General features: G+C 39.2%; 1 protein-coding gene across 2 annotated transcripts in view; it reads right to left on the bottom strand.

Annotated features, from left to right (window-relative positions):
• The window catches only part of SCN8A (sodium voltage-gated channel alpha subunit 8), a 120,271-nt gene that overhangs the window by 38,237 nt on the left and 54,379 nt on the right, over positions 1-27,655 (bottom strand). Inside the window, exons 5-16 of one of the 2 annotated variants that reach the window (XM_042451972.1) lie at positions 27,444-27,572; positions 23,698-23,789; positions 16,742-16,963; positions 15,460-15,523; positions 13,969-14,110; positions 13,253-13,459; positions 11,222-11,509; positions 8,357-8,749; positions 4,355-4,490; positions 3,444-3,682; positions 1,437-1,610; positions 95-451 (exon numbers count right to left, since the gene is read on the bottom strand). In XM_042451972.1, coding sequence (XP_042307906.1) covers positions 95-451; positions 1,437-1,610; positions 3,444-3,682; positions 4,355-4,490; positions 8,357-8,749; positions 11,222-11,509; positions 13,253-13,459; positions 13,969-14,110; positions 15,460-15,523; positions 16,742-16,963; positions 23,698-23,789; positions 27,444-27,572 — 2,443 coding nt within the window. The remainder of the gene's footprint in view (positions 1-94; positions 452-1,436; positions 1,611-3,443; positions 3,683-4,354; positions 4,491-8,356; positions 8,750-11,221; positions 11,510-13,252; positions 13,460-13,968; positions 14,111-15,459; positions 15,524-16,741; positions 16,964-23,697; positions 23,790-27,443; positions 27,573-27,655) is intronic. The other variant, XM_042451973.1, reaches the window with a different exon arrangement.

Raw genomic sequence — 27,655 nt, 5'->3', positions numbered from 1 at the left:
AATATTATTACAGGATTGATGAATTTTCTTTTTCACTGTGTTACAAGACAGCTGTTTACATACCACTCAAAAGCAATCAGAAATATTTACTGACCACTAAATTTCCGATGACCATCACCATCATGAAGACAATAAGGCACATTGCCTGTCCAGCTACTTCCATACAGTCCCACATGGTTTCAATCCATTCCCCACACAGTACACGGAAGACAATAAGGAAAGAGTGAAAAAAGTCGTGCATGTGCCATCTTGGAAGCTCACAGTCGGGGTTGATCTTACAGACACATTCCTTGTAGCTCTTGCCAAAAAGCTGCATTCCCACCACAGCAAATATGAAAACGATGATGGCCAGCACCAAAGTCAGGTTCCCCAAGGCACCCACTGAGTTACCAATGATTTTTATCAACATGTTAAGAGTTGGCCAGGATTTTGCCAGCTTGAAGACCCTCAACTTGATGATAGTGTAAAAAAGAAAGAAAGGAAAGAAGAAAGAAAGAAATAATAGATTATTACTACTCTCTATTATTGTTATTATTATTATTTCAGTCTATAACTCCTTCTTCCTCACAGGAACTAAGGGTAGCTAATAAAATATAAAAACACACAACTAAAATAAACATCTAAACCAATGAATTAAAATATCTTCTAATATACAATATAAACAATACAACTAACCAACCAGTAGAAAAAAATGAAATGTTTATTTGCCCAAAGCCAATACCTGCACACAGCCCGCCCCCACCAGTAACCCAAAGACAAAAACGTGGAAGTGTATCTACACAAGGAAAGGAAGTTTCATAAACAGGATGCCATGTATGGCATTCCCTACAAGTCATGATACCAGAGTAATTTTTTTAATGGTTATATCACCATTGGGGTCAAGCTGTCAGTTTGATACTGCTCTTTGTTAGTTGTTTAAATTAATTTTACACAAATATGCAGTTGATTCTAAATTTATTTTAATACCTGTATTTTATTTGGATTATGTTTTTATCTTTTTATGTAAGCTACTTTGGGAGAGACTGAGCCTAAATAGTGGCCCAGAGAATGAAGTTTATCCCCACCACAGCAAATATGAACAATATATTGGAGAAGATTCTCTTGGTTCAAAAAGCCCTCCATCAATGGAGGAATTCCTTCCTTGATGTTCGGGAAGGAACTTCACTTATTATGTTGATGCAATTAACCAACTAGGAAGCTAACAACCTGGCTTCAGAATCTGGCTTCTTATGTTTTGAGGTAATTTGTTACAGCATAAATGAAAAATGGAAGGGGACAGGAACCAACTTTTGAACACAAAAACTAGTACAGAGTAACAATTCCTTCAGTAATCATGATCAATTATTATTAGATATATTCCAACAAATTTATATGGATGATATTACAGTAGCTGTAAGACGAGAAACTGTACAAGGTAATGAGCAAATAAGGAATACCAGTCGGAAGGATCGCAGCACTGAAAGCCCTTCCACATCTGCCAGCATGAGTTCAAGTAAACTGAGAGAGACAATAAATCCATCAAAAATGTTCCATCCTTCTTGGAAATAATAGTAGGGGTCCATTGCTATGAGCTTCAGGAACATTTCAGCTGCAAAAATTCCAGTGAAAACCTATAAAGAAAAAAGCAACAGACATTTCCAATCTCCCCTTTAATTCGGATACATATAGATTATTTGCCGTCAAAGGGAGGACAAGGTAGGGGAAAACAGACTGCTGTATCAACAGTTAAATAGAGGAAAAAGTATTATTTTTCTTGTTGCTGTGTGCCTTCAAGTCGTTTCCGACTTATGGCAATCCTAAGGTGAACCTACTATGGGGTTTTCTGGGGATGAGAGTGTGTGACTTGTCCAAGGTCAACCAGTGGGTTTCCATGGCCGAGCGAAGACTCGAATCCTGATCTTCAGAGTCATAGGAGTGAAACAGGTGGGCAGAATGAAGCAGCTTCTGGCTGCTTTGGAGGTGTGCCAATTTCACAATTTGTTGTTATTAACTGCCTTTGCATCGATCTCAACCCATGGTGACCCCACGGATGAGACATTTCCAGCCCCACTGTCCTCTACGGCTCTGCCCCTGCAAACTCATATTTATGGTCTCTTTAATGAAATCCATACATCTAGCATGTGGCCTTCCTCTCTTTCTACTTCCCTCCATCTTCCCTAACATTATTGTCTTTTCCAACGATTCATGGCTTCTCATGATGTGTTCAAAGTATCACAGTGTTAAGTCTTGTCATCTTGACTTCTAGGGATATTTCTGGCTTCATCTGCTCTAGGACCCATTTGTTTGTCCTTTTGGCTAGAATCCTCAGCACTCTTCTCCAGCACCACACCTTGAATGAATTGATTTTCCTCCTATCTTCTTTCTTGATTGTCCAGCTCTCACATCCATACATAGTAATAAGGAATACAATGGCTTGTATAATTCTGACTTTTGTACTGAGTTGTATGTCTTTGCATTTTAGGATCTTTTCTAGTTCTTCCATAATTGTAATCTTCTTCTGATTTCCTGGTTGCAGTTCCTGTTCTGATAAATGTTTGATCCCAGAAATGAGAACTCTTTTACTATTTCTACTTCTTCATGGTCTAGTTTGAAGGTGTGTAAGTTCTCTGTGGTTATTATTTTTGTTTTCTTTATGTTCAACAGTAAGCATGCCTTTGCACTTTCTTCTTTGAACTTCCTTAGTAATTGTTTGAGATCTGTGAGGTTTTCTGTTAGTATTATGGTGTCGTCAGCATATCTCAAATTGTTGATATTTATTTCTCCTATTTCCACTCCTCCCTCTTCTATGTCCAAGCCTGCTCACAATGCATGCCTTCAAAGTGGCTGGAAGCCGTGCCAAAGCCACTGTATTTTTAAAAGGAGCTCAGATAATCTGACTGTTCTCAGCACCTCCATGCACAGCCCACCTTGAGAGGTTTGGACCTGCTTCTGGCTAGAGTAGACTCAGACTGCTCTTTTCTGCCTGTCTGCTCTGGCCATTAGTCCAATGCTCAAACCATTACACCATGCTGAGTCTCTAGTCTTTCTATTTTCTCAATTCTGTTCCTTTTCTTACAATGTATTTCCCCCCTCTGAAACATTATTGTTTCATTTTATGTTGTAAACCGCTATGATCTATGTAGGAATAGCAGTATATAAATGAATTTTCATTCATTCATTCATTCATTCATTCATCTCTTTCACTTTTTACTGACTTTCACCAAAGTGCAGCACTCTTAGTAATTCCAAATAAGATGGAATGTCCCTTACAACTCTGTACAAATCTAGATATTTATAGAAACCATTCAAAAATATTTAGGGATAGTTCAAATCATTGTTTTACTAAGATGAACAAAATATTAATCAGTTATTCAAGGCATCATTAATCTGTTGCTCTTGATATTTGAATAAACTCTTTGTTGTCCACATGTTATTGAGAACCTTTTAAAGTACATTCTGCTTACCAGATTGCCTACGGCCAAGACATGTTCAAACTGTGGAGTCATAGGATGGTGTTCCATTGCCATGAACAGAGTATTCAGAACAATACAAATGGTGATGGCTAAATCCACAAAGGGGTCCATGACAATTAAGTTGACAATCTCTTTTAGCTTTAGCCAGTATGGGTGGCACTCCCAAATGAGAAAGGTGTTGGCAAATTTGTACCAGCAAGGGGGGCATTTTCTTTGGGATTCCTCCAGTTCTACAGCAACACAACAAAACAGGAAAAAGTGTGACATTATTAGATTTCTGGTTTCTCAGTTTACAAGAATCAGAACTACCCAACGGCATTTAAATGTCAGGTTTGAATAATTCTTAATTGATAGGCTATACAGTCTGACCCATTTTAGCAGCTGGGAAGATCCTTTTTTAAAAAAGAGAAAACAAAACATCTGCAGTGGGGTCAACTATAAGAAGTGAGGTCAACAACAAGGGGGAACAAGGTAAATATACCTAACTAATTAATCTCAAAATCCATAAAATGAGTTCTTGGGGGTGGGCTAGAATTGATAAGGCACTATATGTATTAAATAATGTATTACATATTTACCCTACTGTTACTTCAAAGAAGGAGCCATGGGTAGCATAAAGGAGATGTTAATGATTAACATTTCTGTTGGTTGAAATCTTAAGATCAATCATATTCAAATTTTAAAATAATTTTATAACAGGTTTAAAACACAGTAAATATAAAAGCCCAGCATATCATATTTAAAAACCAATTAAAATCAAAGAACTGTCTAAATAAAAAAGTATTTTTTGTTATGCTTTTAAATAGAAATATATAGAAAAGAAAGGACAATATTAACTTCTGAAGTAGAGATCTTTTGCACTAGTGGAAACAGGATCATAGGTTGCTAAAAATAACACATACCTTCTACAAGGGTATTAGTTATGACTGTCATTATACTGTTGGTTCGATCCTTCCTTCCATAGGAGGCATTTAGTTGGTCCATTGACACCAATAGTGACCCAGTAGCTTTCTTTTTAATTTCTACCTCAGTGGTTCCCTAAAAAACCCATAACATCCTGTTAGTACAGTTCCTTTACGGTCTGTAGAGGGAAATGCAATAGGCTTTCATTCTCAAAGCAAAGGCAAAATTTATTTTCCATACCTATGTCAAAGGATAGCTCAGCATAATTCTTATTTTTGACAGAGGAACACTACATAATCCTTTGTCAGTTGCTATTTGATATATTTATCTAGTCTGAATTCCCTGAGCTGGTAGTTCGGTTATAAATAATACGTAGTTTGTGCAATGAATCACCAATCTTCTCATTCAAAGTACATACCCACAGATGCATACGCAGATACACCAATCTGCGTATTTTTAATTCTGTATTCAATTGCACCTGTTGCATATTGTAAGCCGCCCTGATCTTTTTGGAAGGGCGGGATATAAATAAAGATTTTATTATTTTATTATTATTATTAATCATCAGGTGAGAAACTGGAACTAAGCAAAAGCGTTTGGTACCTTTTTTAAAGGTTCCATAGAATGCTGTGCACAATGTCCTATTAAAGCCCTCAACTAAATGCTCTTCTAATTTCAAAAGAAATGAATTATCCTGAACAAAATGGTTATCAATCACCTAATTAGCATAATGGCAGCTACTTTTTTTTTTAGAGATAGGAACTTAATTACGATTTAAGTTACAGAAGTGGAATTCTCTCTCATCCCCTCAGATACATTTGGAGCTGAATCTATAAGCATTCCACACTATTTGAAGACATACTTGATCACCCAGCCTCTGGGCTGGATTTGGGTTGTTGTGTGTTTTGAAATCATGTATTACCTGTGTACGTTTTTAACCATGTGTGAGCCCCCACCCTTCACAGTTTTATTGTTTGCTACAGATTTTATAAATTAATGGTAATGTTCTTTTTGTATTATCTATTTTGTTTTATTTATGTATGGAGATGATATATGGAACTATATATGTATTTTTAAATATTAAAACAAATTTGTTCCTGTATCACTTTTTCTCCCTGCAGGAAGACATTATATAACATGCATAAACCTTTTTTTTTATCACACAGGGAAAAGGCACTTGAAGTTAGAAATTTGATTGGAAAAACTATCCATGGGAAAATTCAGATTCCTTAAAAGAAAGAAAAAACAACTAAAAACAATGCAAGAGTTTCTTCTCTACAAATATATTTCGGCTCAAAATCGCACCAGATTGTCACTTAGTAGCATGTTTTTAAAATCAAAATTTCCAGTGGAAATTTGATATTGACTGATAGACATAAGTAATATTCTACTTCACACCCATGCTTCTTAGTAAGCAGGAATAGGCACAGACTCATAGAATTAAAATGCTTTTTGCATCAAGTAAAAAGGATTCCATATTTCAATCTGGACATGTAGATGTTTTAAATAAAATAGTTAGCTTGTTTTGTAGACTACATCTCTCAGATGTAGTAGAGATTAGTTTAGTGTTCACATTGTTCAAAACCAGATTACTACCATAATTTACCAAAGAATTTTCAGGTAACTGATATCACATAATGCAGAGATATATCTTAGGCTGTCTTTCATGCATTCATCATGCTATATACATAATTAATCCATAACATTTCCATGCTGTTAGAGGACTAAGCTCAGAGACTATACTTACATGCTAACTGGCAAAAGTGGTAGTAATTGTAGCTGAAAGGAATTAGGGAAGGCTTCAAACATTCTTGAGGAGGAAGAAAGGGCTGAGTAGTAGTTTAATATAATTTGAAATAATTAAGATGTCAGATAGGATTGTTTTGGGGGAGGTTTTAAGGGGGGAAAAGGCTTGGAACTTAAAGGAACAAGATTTTCTTTGGGAATTTTTGGCCAAAGTCAATAATGCTGTTTAAGGTACTCACTCTGGAGCAACTTATTTTGATTAGAGAAAGGCTAAGTTCCAAAACATACTGCAGAAATAATACTGTTTGAGACTGTTTTAACTGCCCTGGCTCAGTGCTAGATAATTCTGGGAACTGTAATTTTGTGAGACGTTTAGCCTTCTCTGTCAGTGAGCTCTGGTGTTACAATAAACTAGAATTCCCAGTATTCCCTAGCACTGAGCCAGGGCAGTTAAACCAGTCTCAAACTGTGTGTATAGATTAGTAGTAATGTTTTTGACTCTCAGGTAATTCTATATCTTTAATGTACCTCCATAATCCCTTTAACTAATGGTTTTAGGAGCTATTCTTCTGGAAGCACCTGTAAATGTTTATAAAGTGGTAAAACTTTGTATGGACTGTTGCACCTCACACCGCAGGTGGGGCAAAACCAGCTATGTGAGGATGAGGAGAAACCAAGGGGCTGAACAAACCGCCCTTTGGCCTCCAGCTGCCCCTTTCAACGCCGGATCAGGGCAGCGGCAACTACATGCTGAGGCCCCGATCTGGTCTTTCCGCAGCGCAAAAAGGAACTGCAAAAAGCAGCTCCTTTCTGTGCCACAGAAAGGGCACCATAGCCACCAGCCTCACGGCTTTTCTGTGCTCCTTTGGTGCTGTGTCATTTGGATGCAGTGCTAGAGGAGCACTGTGATACCGCCCACCATGGGAGGGTGCATGTGGTATAACACTGGCATGGGGCAGAGTCAGGACATGCGTTGTGCAGATGCCACACCCCCACTCTGCCCTGATGCTGGCCTTTATGGCTGGTCTGTTGAGGCCCTAAGTGCCACTCACACTACTCTTCCAATCAAGTTTGAAACTACACCCATATCCTGTCTGTATTCAAATGGGGAATTTATAAGGGGGACTAGGTATTATCTTCCATTATAACCCTTCAGTACGTTCCCATATTCCCTTTAACTAGTGGCATTAGGAGCTATTCTTCTGGAAACACCTGAAAATGTTTCCCACATAATCTCTTTGTTATCATTTCCATTAAGTCAGCTTTGACTTATGGTGACCCTATGAATGAGAGACCCCCAAGATCTTTCATCATCAGCTGGTCTGTTCAGGTCTTGCAGGCTCAGGGCTGTGGCTTCTCTGATTGAGTCTATCTACCTGTAATGTGGTCTTCCTCTTTTCCTACTGACTCCCACCATATCAAGCATTAGTGTATTTTCTAATAAGTCATGATGTCTCCTGATAACACCATCTCCTATTTTCTCTAATTAGCATTAACTCAACAAGGAATGTCCTGCTGTATAACTTTCCTCATTTACCTAACATTTAATATTCTGTGCAGAAGTGTGGGTTGTTTTTGTTAGTATGGTCCATTGTGTGACAGCATGTGTTATTAGTCATATCAACCTATATGAGACTTGCACTCTAGTCACAAATCTACCATTTCTGCAAGTGGAAGATCTTTTTTTTTTTACATTCCTGAAAATTCCTAAGTGACTAATTTCCTTACTGAGCTTCATTTTACACTAGATCTTTTCTCATTCACCAAGTTTCCTGCAGCTTCTTAAAGGGAAAAGGGATGGGAGATATTACTCTGACAAGGAAGATTCATACAGAATTAATCCTACTTGTATGGGCAGGATTAAGAAATTTATAGTGTATCCCATTTACATTCAGATGATCTTCTAAATACATGAATAATTTGGGGATTTGATTTACCAAATAGTACATTTTTGCTAATAGCACATCTTTTCTTTTCAGAAAGAAAGAAAAGAAAGAAAAGTTCCAAGCCATTTTTTTCTTAGATGCCAGAAAAGAGAAGTGAAGGAAAAATGTGAGTTGGTTAATTGAAGAAGGAGGGGGACAGTAAATAATATTTAATGCAAAGCAGTTGGGGAGTAGGGTTCAGACTATAACTTCTGTAGGTAGACAAACCAACTTTCATTCCATCACTTGGGATCCATTTGGCGGCATACAGGAAAGCAGAAAAGAGGGCAGACCACCATGCCTAGACTATCTACTCACTGACTTCCTTACATTGTCATCAGTAGCTGCCTTATCTATTTTCACCTCAGGCAAAAGGCGTCCACTAGGGATGTTGGAAGTTGGACCACCAATCAAGGAGACCACGCCATTGCAGTCCACTGTGCTGTTCCGCTTCACATTTCGACGGATGCTGGGGAAGATGCGAGATGATCGACTTCCCTGGCTGTACCCACTGTAACCGCTGTAGCTGCTTTTCCGTTCATGGCCTCGGATTGGGATGAATAGGGAATCTCTTCTGCCCTCGCTCTCTTCCACTGTGCTATGCTCATCATCAGCAAATTCATTCTCTGAACCTGGGTCACGGAAACCTCTCTTGAAACTGAAGATACTGCTTTTACTGTTGTGGCGAGAGAGGTATGGTGATCCGGGTATGCTAAGCAGTGACTAGAAGGAAAAGCAAGTTAAAAGGTGGAATAGAAATAGTGTAATGAAAACAAAAACTTTAAAAAACTCACTATCAGCGGAAATAATAGGGAATTTTCAGTGTAATTGGATAATCAAAACAAATCTAAACATATATTTCCCATGAAAATAGTCATATATCCACTAATACAAACTGGGCAGCTCCAATCGGTTTACAAAATTCACATCTCAGTCCATCCTCCACTGCTTCCTGTCCTCACTCACTCTTTGGAGTTGTAATGTATAAGAAAGAAAACACACATCAGAATTCTCATTCTTTATAACTAGGAAAGATACAACTGTCATATCAGAGTCAGAATAGAGGGCACAAACAGATTTAGGGATACATGCAGCTTCCTACAGCATTACATCCAACTCCCTACGTATTGCAATTGCCATTGCTAGGAATTTCCTCCTTCCTGATTTCATAAGGATCAGTATTTATCTGCTACCAGGAAGGAATTTTTAAAAAAAGTTATCAGGATCCCTTCTCTTCAGTCCTTCTACCTGATCCTCACAGAGGTGACTCTTATCTACACTCCTTTTCAATGAGGAAATTAGGTGAAATCGGGATAGTCTAAGAACTCTTTTAAAATGCTGCATGATTCTTCTGGATTATAATTAACTAAACAGCAATCTTAGTACACAACTGTCGAGACTACATTACTCACAACATTTCCTAACTGTTTCTAGATCAAATTTTACACAGAAAATAAAAGTTCCATATTCACATACACATATGAATACATACAAATATGTATGAGTCTATGTAGTATTCTTCTATTTGGATACATGTACGCAGAGAGGGAGGGAGGGAGGGAGAGAGAGAGCGAGCAAGCATACAAACTTACATACATATGCATGCCTTCAGTAGAAAAATGATATAATCTATGTGGTGTATACTTGTCTCATCAATTAAAGCGGGGTAGGCAATCTTTTTGAGCTGGGGGCCGGGTTGCTGTCCTTCAGACAACTGGGGGGCCCGGAGCCAAAAAATAAATAATTAAATAATTTTAAAAAAATTAAATAAATAAATAAGCCGGGACAAATGTAGGACAACATTTTCAAATGGTGGACACTTTTTTTAAAAAAGTGGAGGACATGCAAAAAATTTGCTGATTTTTAAAAAAATGTTAATATAAATGTATGTTTCTGAGGGGTCTATAGACAATTGCCCCCCTTGCCCCTGCATGCGAGAGGCCAAAGGCCCCGGTGGCAATCGGCGGCAGGACCGGACTGGGGCCGGTCCCAAGGCCTCGCCGGGCCGCATCCGGCCCGCGGGCCGCAGGTTGCCTACCCCTGAATTAAAGCATTTATTGGTCACTATGAAGATTTTCACACTTGTCTGCATTGCTGGTAAAACATCTTCCCAAAGTAGCTGAAAGGGAAAAGTAGCCCCTGTGTATGAACGCTGGGAGCACTCACTAATCATTATGGGAACAAGGCTCCCTCTAGCGTTCTTCAATTGTTGCAAGGGAAGCAGGGAAGCAAGGAGATTTCCTCTTAACGTAAAAGAAGTCCTCTTAACACAAATTTTGCGTTAAGAGGCAATCTCTCTGCTTCCCTTGAAACAATTGAAGAACGCTAGAGAGAGCATAGTTTCCATGATGATTAAGGAGTGCTCCCAGCATTCATACACAGGGGCTGCTTTTCCCTTTCTGCTACTTTTGGAAGACGTTTTACCAGCAATGCAGGCAAGTGTGATAATCTTCTCTGTCAGTGTTGCCTTAGGAATTATTTATAAAACTTGCTCTAAAAATTTTCCTTTGTGAGAGGAGATGCATGGTTTATTAAAGAGTAACAAGGTCTCTCTAATGCACTGACTGGTTTATCAAAATAACTGAAGACCTTTTCACAACCTGCTAAAACTTTGTTGCATTTCAGTATCTAAAGGGAAAAGTGAGAAGGGCAAAGAAGATATGGAATTGTAAGTGTTCAGTGGAGCTATTTGTTGTAAGAAATTCTGAAGTGAACAGCATTTGGTTATTTTCAATCAAAATGTGTGAAATGGAAGCTAAAAAGATTTACAATAATTTTTGTCTTTTGGAGAGATGGAAGCAGATACTGGAATTAAGTAGGAGCGTGAAGTGGAATGTGGCATTATTTCTATTTAACTTTATAGAAAACTTGCCTGTTTAGAACAGAAGTTATAGCATGACATTTTAAATTGCATCCTTCTCCCACAGTACAGGTTTCAGATATGTTCCTTTGAAAGGAGTAGGCAGGCAGGCTGGAGGATAAGCTTATAGCACAGAGAAAGCTTAGCCATATTGTGCCAAACTCTGATGTATATGGACTTCAAGAGACCATGTAAAAAAGATTTTTAAAAAACAATGTAATACAGCTATATGAAAAGTTGGAAAGAGAATCTAGCCTACTTTCCCCCCCTGACATTCCCTGCCCAATACACAGTTTTGAGAAGTAGATTTTGATTACATGGGCTGAAGACATTACCTGGTTCATGATGGAAAGTTTGCGCCCTAACCGGTTGTCTGGCAAGCGGAAGACCTTTCTTCTCATGCCATCTTCTGATTCTGACTTAAACACCTTCTCAGCATCTCCTTTCTCTTCTCCTTCTGACAGCTCCTTCTGCTTCCGCTTCTTCCTTCTGTTCCGCCTCTCTTTGGCACTCTTAGAGCTGAGCTTGGAGATCTCAGAAGAGCTCTGTGACATTCTTCCACCTCCCTCCGATTCTACAGCATCCTCAGAGACTGTCCCTGCTGAAGTGGCCATGGCTGCAGCCTATGACAGATGAAAAAAGGGATAGACAAGATAAAAACGCTGAAATATAGCATTGTATGTTAATTTTATACAACCAAATGCAGTTTATACAACCAAATGAACAAAGGATTAGAATAGAGGTGTGAAAAAGGTATAGTGATGGATAGCTGTCTGGAAGATTTCCAACAGATGAGCAAGGAATTTTGTCTCTACGCTGTTTAACAGCAGCAGCAACAATTACCTCTGCCCCGGCCCCAAATTAGACTGCTGAAAGGAAGAATGCTTGGGGTAATCCAGGGGCTCATTCCCACTTACATTGAGATCAGAGTGTGATTTGCATTCACTCTGTGTTGGTAAATTGATTACAAAATGTCTCTTGTTCTCACTATGAAAGCAGATCTTTTCATTATCCCCCTGTAATCGCTTCTTTTTTGGTGCGATTGTCCACTTCAAAACATATGTCAATCATCTGTGCATAGTGACGTAAGTGGGTGCCATCCAGACCCCTGCCATGCCTGGATCGCTCGATCCAAGCGTGGCAGGGGGAGGAGACCCCCACAGGTCCCTTCCAGACCCCTGCCACCCTTGGATGGATTTCCTCCCAGGACTTCCTCCCAGACCCCTGCCATCCCTGGATCAACTGATCCAAGTGTGGCAGGGAGGAGGGAGACCCCGCCACCCCTGGATTGCCCAATCAAAGACTGGCAGGGAGAAGGGCAATCCAGGGGTGGCAGTCTGGCTTTTCTCCCTGTAGGATGGCTTGGGTGCGCTTTCCGGCCAGCTTCAATGTGTGTGTTGTCTAAATGCCTTGCCGTGAAGCTGACTGGAAACCTGCTTTTGTTTTGACTGTCTGTTTCGACCCTTATTTCAGAGGAAAGCAATAGCAAACCCCCTCTGAACAAATCTTGCCAAAAAAACCCCCAATGATGGGCTCGCCTTAGTGTTGCCATAAATCAAAAATGACTTGAAGGCACACAACAACAACAATAGCACAGATAATCGAATGCTCCACTGGAGCACAACACTAGCTCCTATACATATGTATCTAGGCCAGTGCTTTCCAAGGTATCTGAAGTAGGGACCAAAATTTTCTCCCAGCAGACCACGTACTAGTATCATATTCATAACCACTGTCTATAATTGTTTGTTTTCTGGAGAAATAAGCAACCTATAATGGCTCATGGACCAGCCGAGGTCCATCAAACACCACTTATAAGCAGGCCTGATCTAGGCCACAAATAAGCCACAGATTGTGCAGAAGGTTTTTTATACAACTAAATAGCTCGCCTTGCATAAACCCACTTCTCTTGGTTTGTGGTCTAAGAGATCTGGGAAAAAGTACTTTCTAATCTCCAAATAGAGCCAGTACAGTGTAGTGGTTTCAGCATGGGTTATGAAGCTGGAGACCAGGGTTCAAATGCTTGTCCAGCCATAGAAACCCACAGGGGGAACCTTGGGCAAATCATATTCTCTTAGCCTCAGAGGACAGCAAAGAGAAACCCCCTTTGAACAAATCTTGCCAAGAAAATCCTCTTATGGCCTTAGAAATGACTTGAAGGTACACAACAGCAACAACAAATCTGCAAATATTGTGATTAACCATATTATGACTTTGAAGAGAGTGCTTTCCAACTTGGCTTAAGTGACAACTGACTTATTGTATCAGTCCATGCTAGGCATACAGTGTAAAAGCATAACTAATACCAGGTCTTCTAATATATAAATGTGTGGGTTATGGATGAGTAGGGGGAAGGGAGAATTTACTTGGGCTTCTTCCTGTTGCTTTTTCAGCTGTTCCAGCATGGCCTTGAATTCTGCCTCCTTCTGCTCTGCCTCTTCCAGTGTGGCCTGGTTTTGTTCTTCATAGGCCATAGCCACCACAGCCAAAATCAGGTTCACCAGGTAGAATGAGCCAACAAAAATAACAAGGACAAAGAAGATCATGTAGGTTTTTCCTGCTGCTCGCAAGGTCTGTGAAGAAAGAAAGACCACTGTGAGGTTCCCTGACTTGCACACTGTGATTATGACGTTCTTGTTAGATTCTGCATATATAATAAAGTCAGATACCTGGTATCAAGGGCAGCTTATCATTTTTGGTTTATTTGAGGAACAGAAACATATAATTTAAACTTTTTCTTTGCTTTGGCAGGAAAATGGACTTTAACTCCCAGTGCATACCAAAAAGGGGCAAGATGCAATTTTTTTGGACATTTCTGGATCAGAACCAACGACTCCCCCACCCCTTCACTACTAGTAGTAAATCCAGTAACCAACACTGTATAGATGTATATTGAGCCAAGTTCTGTATTCAATAGCACTGAATCATATCTGCTGTTTTAATGCTACTGCTAGAAGAGGCTCCTGTCATTCTGCTACAAGTACATTGTAAAAAATTGCATCTTTCACTTTCTTCACATTGCTAAGTGACTCCAGAAGTAGAGCAAAGGAGATTAATCAAAGATAAGGATTGTATTACTTACTAACTGATATAGGTTTTCCCAAAAATCCTGAGTCATGAGGCGAAATAAGGCCAAAAAAGCCCAACTGAAGGTATCAAAGCTGGTGTAGCCATAGTTTGGATTTCTGCCTGCCTTCATGCAGGTATAGCCCTCAGGGCATTGGCTGCAGACAAAATGGAAGAAATGAAAGTATGTTGGCATGGCAGAAGGTATGAGACAAAAGAGAGAGAGAGAGAGAGAGGGAGAGAGAGAGAGAAAGACAATTATATTCACATCTCCTAGTTTAACAAATTGGCATTACGGTATATTAAAAGTCTATCATTCCATCTTGCAGAAATATCAGTCTTGCAAAAAGCAGATAATTTTTATACTGATTGAATCAGCTACATTGTCAGTCATTGTTCAACTATGCAATTTCATCTGTGAAATCTATAGGCAAAAGCACAAATACTGCATCATTATTCACTCCTCGAATGTCGAAACAGTATATTGTCTCAGTAGGTGAGGTGTCAGTAACCTTCACTGAAAAAATCAGAAGCTAAAATAAAACCCAGAATGGTCTGTACTTGGTCCAAAATAAGTCCTTAGCTATAGGTGGATTGACTCAGTCAAGGAAGCTACAGTCCTGAGTTTGCAGGACCTCAGCAGCACTATTCATAATAAGGTCTTTTGGAGTTCTCTCATGCATAGGGTCATCATAAATCCAAGCTGATTTAACAGCAATTAGATCCAAGTACTCAGCAGTCATTTCAGAAAATGCTGACCTGTTTGTTTCTCAGAAAAATTATTACAGAGCAAGATAGTTGCACAACTTTTCCATGGTTCTGTTATGAATCTGGAAAAATATTGCATAAACTAATTTAGGACACCAGAAGAGTGGTAGGTATGTTCATTAGGTTGCCAGTGGGGATTATGGACCAAGCCTATTAACATCCTTTCATTTGGTTAGACCCAGATTTAGTTTAGAGCAGAACTAATGACATAAATGGGAGAGTCCATGACTAACTTAAGTCCCACTGAGTATCAATGAGTCTACTCAATGTAATACTAAGTCTGTACCATTGGTATAAAGGACATCACTGCTAAACACAACATGTTGAAGGAACTTCATTTTCCCTGATTTGGGCTGGTAGTGATAATTCACATTGGGTTTATTCATTTGCTCATTTCAGTTTAGATCTGCAGTCCAATGTGTAGCTCTCAAGGAGGCTTGAGGAGAGAGGAAAAACATAAGCCGAATTCTCTGTCAGGTACAAACTCTGTGAATCAGAAGTCTTAAATGTTTATTTTTCATATGATACAATTGGCCTCCCCTCTAAGAGAAAGCAAACAACCTCAGGTGACATGGCACTGGTGTACAAATGATTTCTTTAATGAATTTATTCAGCAAATAAACTAACTGTATTCATGCATGGTGTGACTTTCCTCTTCCAGTTGTAGTTTGTCAAATTGCTTGACAGAGAGAGAGAGAGAGAGAGAGAGAGAGAGAGGGAATCTGAGCTGATAACTTACCCTGCATCAGAGCTGTTACCACATAACAACGGATCAAGAAACCCAGGTAACGTGTAGAAATTTGCTGAAGGAGGTGGAGAAAGGGAGAAAAATAATAAAGAATTATAATATGAAATAATACAGAAACTAAAGGTGAACCACAACCTAGTTATGATTGGATCCAAGCATTTCAACCAGTCTTGTGGTGCAAGGTCATTTGGATTTGGAACTTTTCACAATGTAGATGTGTGAGTAGAGACAGGAGATGTCACATGCCAAAACTGACTGAATTACTCCCCACTCATAAACTGCAATTATAATTATGACTCTACATACAGTAGAATGATTATAACCTCTCAGGTCCACTGATACATAGTTGTGTATTTACCGACTTATAATGGTCAAGAAATCTAAGTATAACATTATTTCCCCAAGATAATACTTGAAAAATGTATTCTTTTGAACTAAACAGACAACATCTCATTATAAATATGATACCAAATTCATAGTGAACACTGGAGACCAGTCATTGAATGAAATAAACTCTAAACCTGCTACAACCTAAGAAGACCAGATTGTCAGTGGTGACCCAGAGGACCTTCTCATCTGCTGCTCCCAGACTCTGGAACGACCTGCCAGATGAGATCCACCATATTACCACTTTGGAAGACTTTAAAAAGGCTATTAAGACGGATCTCTTCCGGCAGGCCTTTCCAGATTAAATTAGATCTATCAGACTAGCCTCCCCCTATCGATACTGAAACCGATATTGACATTATCGTCCCTCTCCCCCCCTCCCCTAGAGGAAGACTCTTTTCCTGTGCTAATCTGCCCACAATTTTAGGGTATTCGCACTGGAATGTTTTAAATCCTCCTGTTGTTTAATCTCTTTTTATGGGATGAATACTGTGTTTCTTACGTTTGGGGGGAGGGTTGGGGTTTTGGGATTGTTTTTAATTTGTAATTTTAACTGTATGATGTTTTATTCTTATATTGTTATAATCCGCTTTTATTCCTCCGTGAAAAAGCAGAATATAAATTATTATTATTATTATTATTATTATTATTATTATTATTATTATATTGAATTAACTTTAAGTATAGAAGCACAAGGTTTCCCACAAAACAGTTTTACTGAAGGAAAGAGAACAATATACAAAAAGAGGGACATATGGTTAATGAAAAGATAAGAAATAAACAGGTCTTCTTGAAGGTACAGCCATAAAAGTCATCTAATACATCTTGGAATATACATGGACATGTTCTTTAGAGAAAATCATGGCAGAAAAACAGCAACACCTACAGACATTGTTGCTGTACTCTTCCCAGTCAAAACCCTTGGTGCCATTTTCCAGATAGGTCTCATTGAGATCAATGGGCCAGATGACACACTTATTCCTTAGATTCCCCATGAACAGTTGTAGTCCAATTAAAGCAAATACACTGAGGCAAAACACCGTCAAAATCATCACATCCGACAGCTTCTTCACAGACTGGATCAGGGCTCCCACAATAGTCTTCAGACCTAGGAAAAAGGAAAGCCATCATGACACTCTTCAGAATTTATGGACATTAGCCTAGAGAAAGAATTTATTTAGGATGCCTATAATGTCCTCCTGACTACTGTAAAACCAGATTAAATCATGGGCTTGAGTAGAGGCAGTTTTTTTTCTCTATGGCTTCAGCCTTCAGCCTTCAGCCTATGTATTTCATAAGCTGGTTGAGCTTTCTTTTAGTCTCCACAACATAAATGAACTACAAAGGTAACTAATTCACTAAGTAGACATACAGCCAACTCACTCAACTTCTCCTACATTGTGGTTGGATGGAGAATGAGTTGTACATAGTGCACATGTAATTCATATCACTCAAGCACAACATACCTCGATATCTTTCACATTACACAGTTATAGCACACTGATGCTATTTCAACTGTCAGGGCTCCATCCTAAAAATCCTGAGATCAGTAGTTTCATTAGGCATTTCTAGTTTTCTTCTAGAGAGTTCCAGTGCCTCACTAAACTGCAACTCAGGATTCTGTAGAATGGAACCATGGCAGTTAAAGTGGAATCATAGCACTATAACCATGAAAAAAAAAACCTAGTCAAAGCAAATGGGCTTTCTATGGCTCAGGGATTTTATTTGATACTCTAACGTGAAAGAGAAACCACATTTGAAGAAAATCTAGGCTATGGGGCGATCCATCCAAATTGTGGCACCCTGATAAACATCCATAAGAACAACCCGTTCAAAATATATCTTCCTATACCCACAAGAGAGAAAAGTAACATAAGCTATGTTCTCTTCCAGCACATCAGAACATTTAAAATAATCCCTGAACAGGCATCTTTCTTCCTTTTTGTGAATTAGTTCAAAAAAGGCAGGGGAACAAGAATTTTTAAAAGAATGAAAAAAAAGTTGCCTTCTCTTTCCCATGTGAATTTCTAGTTCAAAATCTGAAGTTCAAATTAGACATTAGAGGGGAAATCTATTCCTAAGCATTAGCCTCAAAACGTGATTTCTTCCAAAATATAAGCTCCTGTAACCAGCATTACAAATTAAGCCTGTGTTTACCTTTCATTAAATCACTGGTCACAAGACACACAAAATTCAAGACACATTGGTGGGGGACAATCACATGCTATGACTAACAGGCATATTTTCACTACTTTGGGGAACTCCTGTTCTTAAAAAACAAAACAAAACAAAACAAAAAACTAAGCTTATTATCTAGTCTGATTTGCAGTAGCAAAATTAATTGGGCAAGAACAGGTTCTTCTACTGATCATCTATATCCTCATACAAATGGGTTTGTGCCTGTGCAGAGATTCCCTAGGGAATGTTCTAGAGCTGAGTAGCTTGGTGGGAATACCTTTCCCCCTCCCACCTACGTTGCACATCGCAGCATTGCATCTGAGGAAGTGGACTGAAGTCTATGAAAGCTCATGCTGCCAATTTCTTTCTTTCAGTTAGTCGCAAAGGTTCTACAAGACACTTCTACAGATTGAATAGCATTCAACAATGTGTCCTGCCCCCAGACAGAACAGGCACTTGGCATGCATGATGGAGAGAGAAACTTTCTGGCCGCAGGAAGAAAAAAATTTAAAAAGAAAAGCAGAAGCCATAGAAACTAAGGGATAGCAAGATGAGTCAAGAAAAAACAGGGAGGATAGAGGTAGGGGGAAAGAAACAACAAATTACAGGAGTAAAGGAGTTCTTTTTTTTTTAAACTGCAGATGAAACAAGTATGGAAGGAAGACAAAAGAAGAAAAAGTAGAAATGAAAGAAGATTGAGGTTCTACTCAGCATGAGAACACTCTGAGAGAAGTTGCTGTGCTGGCGGATGAAAAGAAACAGAGCTGGTAGCTTGGCAGGCTGGGACATGTGTCATAGCCAGGAAGAGGTGAGGCATTTCCGCCAAGCTACTCAATAGTCAATTTTAGAATATTCTATAGGGATTCTCTGCACATGGGACAAATCCATTTGCATGAGGCACAGAGACCACCATGAACAACCCTGAGATAGCCAATAATGGTCTTCCTAAGTCTAACCTACCACATGAAGGCTGTGAGGAGGGTACAAATGGCTATATGGAAGAACTCTGTAATCTCCTTTGAGGTCTTTGTAGGAATGGCAGGATAAGGATTTATCAAGCAAATAAACAAACAACATACATTTTCACAGAAATTTGAGGAATAATATTAATTTCGCTGGATGAGCAGACCACAAGATGATGCTCAGAATGGTACTCAGAAATGTATTGGGAATCTTGAAAATGCTGCTTCCTTGTGCAATGAAATCTATGTTGATGGGTAGATGGAGGTGGGATGGAAAGCAGATGTCAGATTATTGTAATCAGATGTTGTTTGCAACTCCCTTGAGGTGAAACTTTATCTCTAACGCTATTACAAGATCCATGTCCAGAAATATTATTATAGAAGGAAGGTTGTTGCATGTATGTGTATGTAGCCATCTTCTTCACCCATTTCTCTCTCCCCAAATACTGTCAAAACTCACCACAGTTATAATCCTTGTGGAGTCCTGGGATTTGCAGTTTATGCAGGGGCATTAGAATGCTCAGGCAGAAACTGCAAACTCTACTATTCCACAGGATAGAGTCATGACAATTAAAGTGGAATCATAGTGCTATTAACTGTGTAGAGCGAAAGAGCCCCAAGTTTTTTTTTTGTTAAAATCAAAAATTGTCCCAACACATGTATTGAGTTTGTGGTTAATACAACCCCCACCCCTTGCAAAGGACGGCTGACAGTTGCTCACAAACAAGCCACACTTTGCCCAGACCACAGATCAGAGATCCTCCACTTTTAGGGACACATTCAAGATAAACACTGTCCAGACAAAAATGACCTCATGGTGCCAAATGAACATCAAACCACTGTCTAAAGGAGCATATATTTCCAAACGAACCTGCCTAAGTTTTGAGATCTTTGAGGGAAGGCTTTTCCCCTGTCCCGCCACCTTCAAAGGCATGTTTGGTGATACCATGGGAGACAGCCTTTTGAGTGGCTGCGCCATAGGCTGTAAAATGTCTTTCCATGGAAGGCAATACACATCTTTTCTTTGCTCCCTTTTCTCCAGCAGACAATTACCTTTTTATAAAAACTTTTAATCATTAATTCTTTGGTGTGGAAAGACATTTAATGGTAGGTTCTGCGCTCTCCCTCCCCTTTTGTAACATTTAAAACACTTTTAAACATTTTAACTCAGCAATTGGTTTTAATATGATAATTTATTAAATGCTTTTCATTGTTCTTAATGTTATCCATGTTATTCGTGTTTAGCTGCACTTCTTTTTGATTCATTTTGTAAGTCTCCTTGTGTTCTCCACTGGGATATTAAATACATGCATATATATTGTATTAATGGTCTAGAACAAGTATTTCAGAACACATGAAACAACATGCGTGCCATAGCTACTCAGGATGATTTGGTAATAGTGTTAGAACTGATCTAGATAAAAAAAATGCCTTCATACCTACAGGTGCCATGCTTAGAAAACAAAAGGATATTAATTTGCAAGAATGAGTTTAATGTATGTTAGATTCTACAGGCAGTGTTTCTGGACAACCTGGACTTTTGAATTAACAGCAGCAAGCCTTGTCAAAAGACATTTTGCAGAACTCTTTTCAGATCTGAGTGCTCCCTTGGGGTTTCCTCAGAATTTTCAGTACATTTGTTTAGAAATGTTTCTGTTTTCATTTATTCAAACATCTCTCCTGATCAGCACTTTCCTCAATTGCTGCCCAGCTCCTTGGATTTTAAATATAACCCCAGATATCACAGCCTTAAATCTAATACAGCCAGCAACCTCTCTGCTAAAGTAAACTACAACACTTTCCTGCAGATGATAAACCAGTGTAATCCATCTCTTTAACTCACTCTCTTTTAATTTATGCTCATTAAAGGCATTTAATGAGCCACCACATATTCTGATTTATTAATTTCTTGCTCCCTTCAATCTACTCATTGATTTAAGCATTTTCAGACACATTTTATTATTCCCAGTTCCTACATTTTACCCATTTCTTGACACAGAGCTCTCAGTCTCCTTCTTCCCACAGTCCCTCAATGCTTTTATGTGGTTGTACTTGATATTAACAACACTGCTTCTGAGCATTCCCAAAAGGCTCCAGTTTAAAAAGTCTGGGAAAGGTGTTCATTCTGTTCCAGGCTCCTGATTAGTCCTCTGCGAGTGGTGTTTTTACAAGTGGCAATAAGAGTACCTTTTGAACTCTCCTATGGGATTAAGGAGTACAATTATTGTGGCATCCCTGCAATCATGTTAAGCACCTGAGGCATTTATCATGTATATAATGGATCTTCCTTCTTCCATCCACACTCTGAAAGTCTATTCACAAATTACAATTCACCCTAGATAGCCCCTCATTAGCCATTTCACAAATCACACAGCAACAAACTTGGCAAATATTCAACAGGAAGCCATACCCAGTTCTGACTCTTTGATGATCATACCTATATGGTACACATATGGTCCTTCCTTCATATCCATGGGGGATCCATTTTGGACCCCCCCTCTGATAAAGAAAAATGCAGGACCTTGAGTCCCTTTATCCTTAATGGTGGGTGTGACATGCACCCATTGAAAGTAATGTCTAAATCTGCGGATGGCAAGTCCACAGGTATTGAAAGCCCACTGTGTTTTCAAACACCTTTTTGCTGTTGTTTTAAATGGGCATTACTCCTTTTAAAAACACATATACTTAAAACAAGTACAACTTCTAAAGGGTTTTTTTTTTAGTCATGTTCACATATATGCTTGCTTCAGGTCAAGAAGTGTTAATGCAACAGAGAGAAAACAACCATCCTTAGTGCTGACGAGTGGGGGGCAGGGGCAGACTGGCTATTACAATAATCTTCCTTCAGCAAAGGAGTAAGAGAGCACTGCACACTATGCTTCAGTGAGATTTCAGCAAGTATAAAACAATGTGAAGCAAGATCAGGTTATGTGAGTCAAACCATGAGCAAAGGCTAGGAAATGTTAACATCATGCACAGGACTCGCATTCCAAGTCTAAGCAAAGCACATATGCTTCTATCCCAAATGTGTTCAAACAGTTCCTTAAGTAAACTTTGTTATTGTATAAATAGAACGGAATATCTGGCTGACATGCTCTAGACTAGGTGGTGGTGGTGGAATCATATGGCCAGTGGGCCATGTGCTGACCCAAGGCTGTTCTTGCTGTCTTTTGGGACCTTCGACCAAATTTTCCATCAAAAACCACATTCTTCCAAAAGATGGGAGAACCATGCCTCCAAGGGTGCCACTTTCCCTTGTAACAAGATACATTTTCACTTGTTTTTCCACCAAAACCAGAAGTGGCCTTGCATGCTTCTCTGGTTTCACACAGAGGGGCTGGCATGGCTCTTGGAGGTTCCTAGAGCCAGAAAAGTAGTCTCCAGACCCACAGAGTTTGACCATCTCTGCTTTAGACCTTGGTTAACCCATTTTAACAAGTGTAGAAATTAACTTCTCATGCATTTAATGCATATTTACATACATCTATCTAACAAAATAACACATTAGGAGTTTAGGTCATGTTTTTAGGCAAAGGGAGACTGAGAATCAATTCATATTTAGTATTTGGGTGCCTATTATCTTCCTTCAGCTTCCATTATCTATAAAACATTGTGGTGGTCCCTTGACCACAAATAAATGTTTCTCTGCCAATTATCTAGGAAACATTTCAACCTGAACTATCAGCTCACATGGAAAGAAGGTGATATGAGCTTTAAAAACAAATGCAGTGTGATTCAGTCCTAAGCAAGAGTTCCAAGATCATGAAAGATCTCTGGGGCTCAGCAGGAAACTTCAAGCAGAAATCTGTCTCAAAACGATGACTCAGGCATTGGGACAGATCATTGAGATAATATTTGCATATACCACCACTCTCAGGAGGGCTAAAAGAACTCAGCATTTACATCCATCTTTTGCCATTGTCCAGACAATTCCTCACAAACTAGCCAGTTTAACTTTAAAATCCTGGGAGTCTTCCAGTTGCACCACAGCTGGCAGCTGTAACAACTGACCTTTAGATTTTATATAGTCAAAAGTCTTGAGTGTGAAAAACATGGTTATAACCATACACTTTAATAGCATGGGATGTTGGGGAGGGGTTATATTTCATTTTGTTTTAACTTTATTTTATAGATTTGGATAACAAAAGCATATATCGCATGAAAACATGACAATCAGAATGGCTTTACATTTTCAGGTAGTGAAATACTAAACATGGAAATTCTTTCACTGCAGCATAAGTTATTTACATTAAAGCATCTATAATACTTAATATTGTTGGAGGGACACTCCCACTACAACTGTTCGTGGTTTCCCCCCCGAATGGTTGCCTCTTCATGCAGGGCCTATCAAAAATGTCTCAGTGCCATTTTTGAGAAGGTAAATGAGGAGGAAGGCAAGTTTAGAGGCAAAGGAATTGGAAATGCAAGATATAGTCATTCTTAGTGGTTAGACGCATTTCTCACCTGGAATGACAGAGATAGTTTTCAAAGCTCGGAGAACTCTGAAAGTTCTCAAGGCTGACACATTCCCAAGGTCCACAAACTCTGTGACATATCTGCAACGAGGGAGGTCACACACAAAGAGACACAATGACAATAACACACACCGAAAAGGTGGAATGGGGAAGAAAACAACAACTACAGACAGCAATACATCACTCACAGGGACCTGCAACCCAACACCTAACACCAACTGCCTTACCTGGAATTACAGAAATAGTTTTCAAAGCTCTCAGTACCCTGAAGGTGCGCAGAGCTGAAACATTGCCTAGGTTTACAAACTCTGTTATATACCTGCAGAATTAAACCAGAGTTAATGGCACCAATTGGGGTTACCTGGCTCAGAAAAAAAAGCACGTAATGTTCAAGTTGCAGGAGAACAGCCTTGAAAACTGAAAGTGCTTTTGAAATGGCATTTAAAAAGAGAAGAAAAGAGAGAAACATAAAACCGCAAATAAGACTGGCTTAAATCAAATTGCTAGTCCCAACTAGAGTAGACCCACTGTATCAATTCTGAATGGTAAATCAATACATAAGTACATCTCTTCAGAAAGGGGATTATTTATAACTTAATCTGAGGGCTCATCTACACTGGCCAGAATACACCAACTGCTCCTGGAGTATTCTGGCCTCAGAGCTGCCCTGGATCCCCTCTTACCTCCATAGTCTGGAGCAACTGGGGGCAGCTGTCTACATGTGCATCCCATTGTGTAACCTGGCACTACCACTGCTGGCATGAGTCACTTCTTCTGTGGTCAGAAATGTGGCATTCGGCATCGATCACATGGTTGTAACGTCATTGTGATCTTAGAAGGAATTATTTGCGCCAGTAGTGGTGGTGCCAGGCAGTACAGCAGGATGTGTGTGTAAACAGATGATTGGTGTCACTGCAGAGTGTTCTAGAGTTTCCTGAAAAATTCAGAGCAAAAGGTGAGTTTATTTAATCTGGTATAGCTAAGGATAGGACAGATTTGGTGTGGAACTGGCCTTTCCTTGTGAAGACAGCAGTCCACACTCAAACTGGGGCTTTGACCCTGCATTATACAGACAGGACACAGTGAGGGCATGGGAAAATTGGCCTGTGCAGACATGCCCTCAATTCCAGTTCAGTTAATCTACTGTAATTGAGATTAGCAAATAGGTTTAATCCACAGGTTGTTTTTTTTAAAAGTCACAATTATCATGGGACACCTTTCTCAGTGATAATAATTTTCCAGTGTGCACAAACATACCCACTAGTTTGGTTCAACAGCTGGAAAAATGGGGGTCTAGGACAAAATACAATCTGGTGGGGTAAGAATAATCAGGAGAAACAGACAAAGTAGTGGCTATTTCAGTAAACAATATTTTCAGTAAATGGTAACAACAGAAGATATTGCAGTAATTTTTTAATAAGTTTTCAACCATTTTTATGTGCTGCATGGAAAAAAAAAATCAGACATATCAATCTATTTATATATAAGGTTGGTAAGTCTCTGTGAGTCCTTGCACAGCAAGAAGGTAAACGTAACAATCCCCACTTGTTAAAATTGGAGAAAAATGAGGTAGGAAAAGGGAGGAAGATAATAATTTATTTATCTAGGATCATTTCCCTCAAAGAGGCAGCTTGTATCCTCCAAATTTGCTTCAACAAAAACACATAGTATCATGGCAATATAAAGACTAACCAATTTTTTTAATTATAGCTTTGGCAACAATATATTGGTCAATCTTTAGTGCGCCACACTATCATTTGTTGCTTAGCATAAAATTGTGATCTATTATATAACCAGGAAGAGAATCGAGACATCCTGGATATTTAATGGAGTGGACTGATGTTTTGAACAGACTGCTGTTCCATGGGACACCTATCTAGGGCAGCAACTGAAGTATGACATATTAGCCTGCAAGCACTGTCACTGGCTAAAAACCTTAAAGGCATCAGATCCTGTCTGATATTGGAAGCTAAGCAGGATACTTGGATGAGAGACCACCAACAAATACCAGCAGCTGTAGGCTACATTTCAGAGGAAGGAATTGGCAAAATCACCTTTGAATATTCCTTGTTTAAGAAAATCCTATGAAATTCATGGGGTTGCCATAAGTTGATAGGCAATTTGAAGGCTCATACACACAGAGAAATGTCATTGCTATGCTATTAGGCAGGGTAAAGGATTCTGGCAATTACAGATTTCTGAATAATGTGGAAGGGCATTTTTTACATTGCTGAGGAAGAGAGATGGCATTTGAAGTTTTTGCCCTAACATCAATATGTTTTAGGTCAGCAATGTTCAAACTCTGGCCCTCCAGGTGTTTTGGACTTCAGCTCCCAGAAGCCTCAGCCACCTTGGCCAATGGTCTGGGATGCTTGGAGCTGAAGTTCAAAACACCTGGAAGGCCAGAGTTTGGACATCACTGTCTTAGGCCATTTCTGCTTGCAAAATACTAGTAGGTCGTTCCATAGGATGGTGCTTTACCTTTAGGATCCTACAGGGACGTAGCTAGGATTTTAGGAAGGGGGGGGGTCCAGACTAAGTGCCACCATTATAATGGGGCTTGAGTGTGGCGGCGCAGCAGCACACACTATTCTTTTTTCTAAGGGAGGGGGGGGGGGCCGCCCCCCCCGAACCCCCCCCCCCCGGCTACGTCCCTGGATCCTAAATCTGCTCCCCTGTCTTCTCCTACAGCACATCATAAAGTCTTCTCCACAAAAAAGAAAACACAAGAAGTTTGGCTCACAGTGTTTTAAAACTGAATTCACAAAAAAGCTTCTGGCTATTAATTATAGGGCTAATACTTGTCATCTTTCTTAATTTATCTTCAGCTGTATGGTGAGTGAAAATGACCTAACAAAACTCTAATCCTGGATGTGGCTGGATTTTTACTTTTGGTGTTCAAAACTGGACATTTTTTTAAATGCAGGGAAGCTCTGTGAACTATTGAAAAGTGAATTGCAGCCCTTGAAGGCTTCCAAAAGATGTGTGTGTGTGTTTGCATGCTTTCCAGTTGCCTGTCTACGTATGGTGACCCCATGAACTTCTTTGGGTTTTCTTAGGCAAGGAATACTCATAGGTGGTTTTGCCAGTTCCTTCCTCTGAAATATAGCCCACAGCACCAGGTATTAATTGGCGGTCTTCCAAGACAAATACAGTCGGTCTTCCTTAACCACGGATTTTTTATCCACATATTCAAGCATTCAGGGCTTGAAAATATTTTTTAAAAAGTATACATTCCAAATAGTAAACCTTGATTTTTCATTTTATATAAGGGACACCATTTTGATCTGCCATTATATTTATCGGCACTTGAACATCCACAGATTTTGTTATCCACGGGGAATCCTGGAATCAAACCCTAGCAGATAACAAGGTCCCACGGTAATTCTTCCTAATTTTTGGACAGGAAAAAGGCAGGCAAGGAAGTCTGAAGCAATCAAAGGCTGAAAAACTTGCCTTGGTGGCTGCATGTAGTCCAATGGCTGCCTTTTGAACACTGCTAACTTATGCAAAGTATCTCAGTTAAAAGGTAAAAAACTAAGCTGAAAAAGGGAACTGTATGAGGTAGCTCAGTTATCTTCCTACTCAGTAATGTCTCTTTAGCTACAAAAAGTTTCCTCCTCTTTCCTGATTTGTTGTGTAATATATATATAAAGTTGGGCTCCAAATTTATGATAGTTTCCCCAATTTTCCATTTTGTACTGGGGTCCAGAATAATTTAGAATAAATATAAAACGGTCAACAAAATTCAGAATACTGATACAAGAGCTTTGTTCATATGAAAGGACTTCTATCCTGCACTCTGACATCACAATTTCATTCCAAAATTGGGGATTCACCACATAGTAATCTGGAATTATCAGAGAAGTGAGTGCGTTTGGAACTTTCAGATTTTCTGGGCTTTTTCAACAGCCACCACCTCCTTTCATTTATGTAGAGACTTCTCTTAAGAAGAGCGGAATGCATAACTTACGCCATCATGATGACACTGAAGTCTAGCCAGTTCCATGGGTCTCGGAGGAAAGTAAAACCGTCTATGCAGAAGCCTCTTGCAATAATTTTCACAAGTGATTCAAATGTATATATACCAGTGAACGTGTACCTGTTGAAACAAAGAAAGATCTTGGAGGAGACCATGTCTGTAGCCAAATACCCTTAACAAAATATTCAGATCTGAAATTCTGT

Source organism: Sceloporus undulatus, chromosome 2, assembly GCF_019175285.1.
Source record: "Sceloporus undulatus isolate JIND9_A2432 ecotype Alabama chromosome 2, SceUnd_v1.1, whole genome shotgun sequence".
Lineage (NCBI taxonomy): Eukaryota > Metazoa > Chordata > Lepidosauria > Squamata > Phrynosomatidae > Sceloporus > Sceloporus undulatus.
Note: the sequence above shows the minus strand (reverse complement) of the source record. Positions and strands in the feature narration are given on the sequence as shown.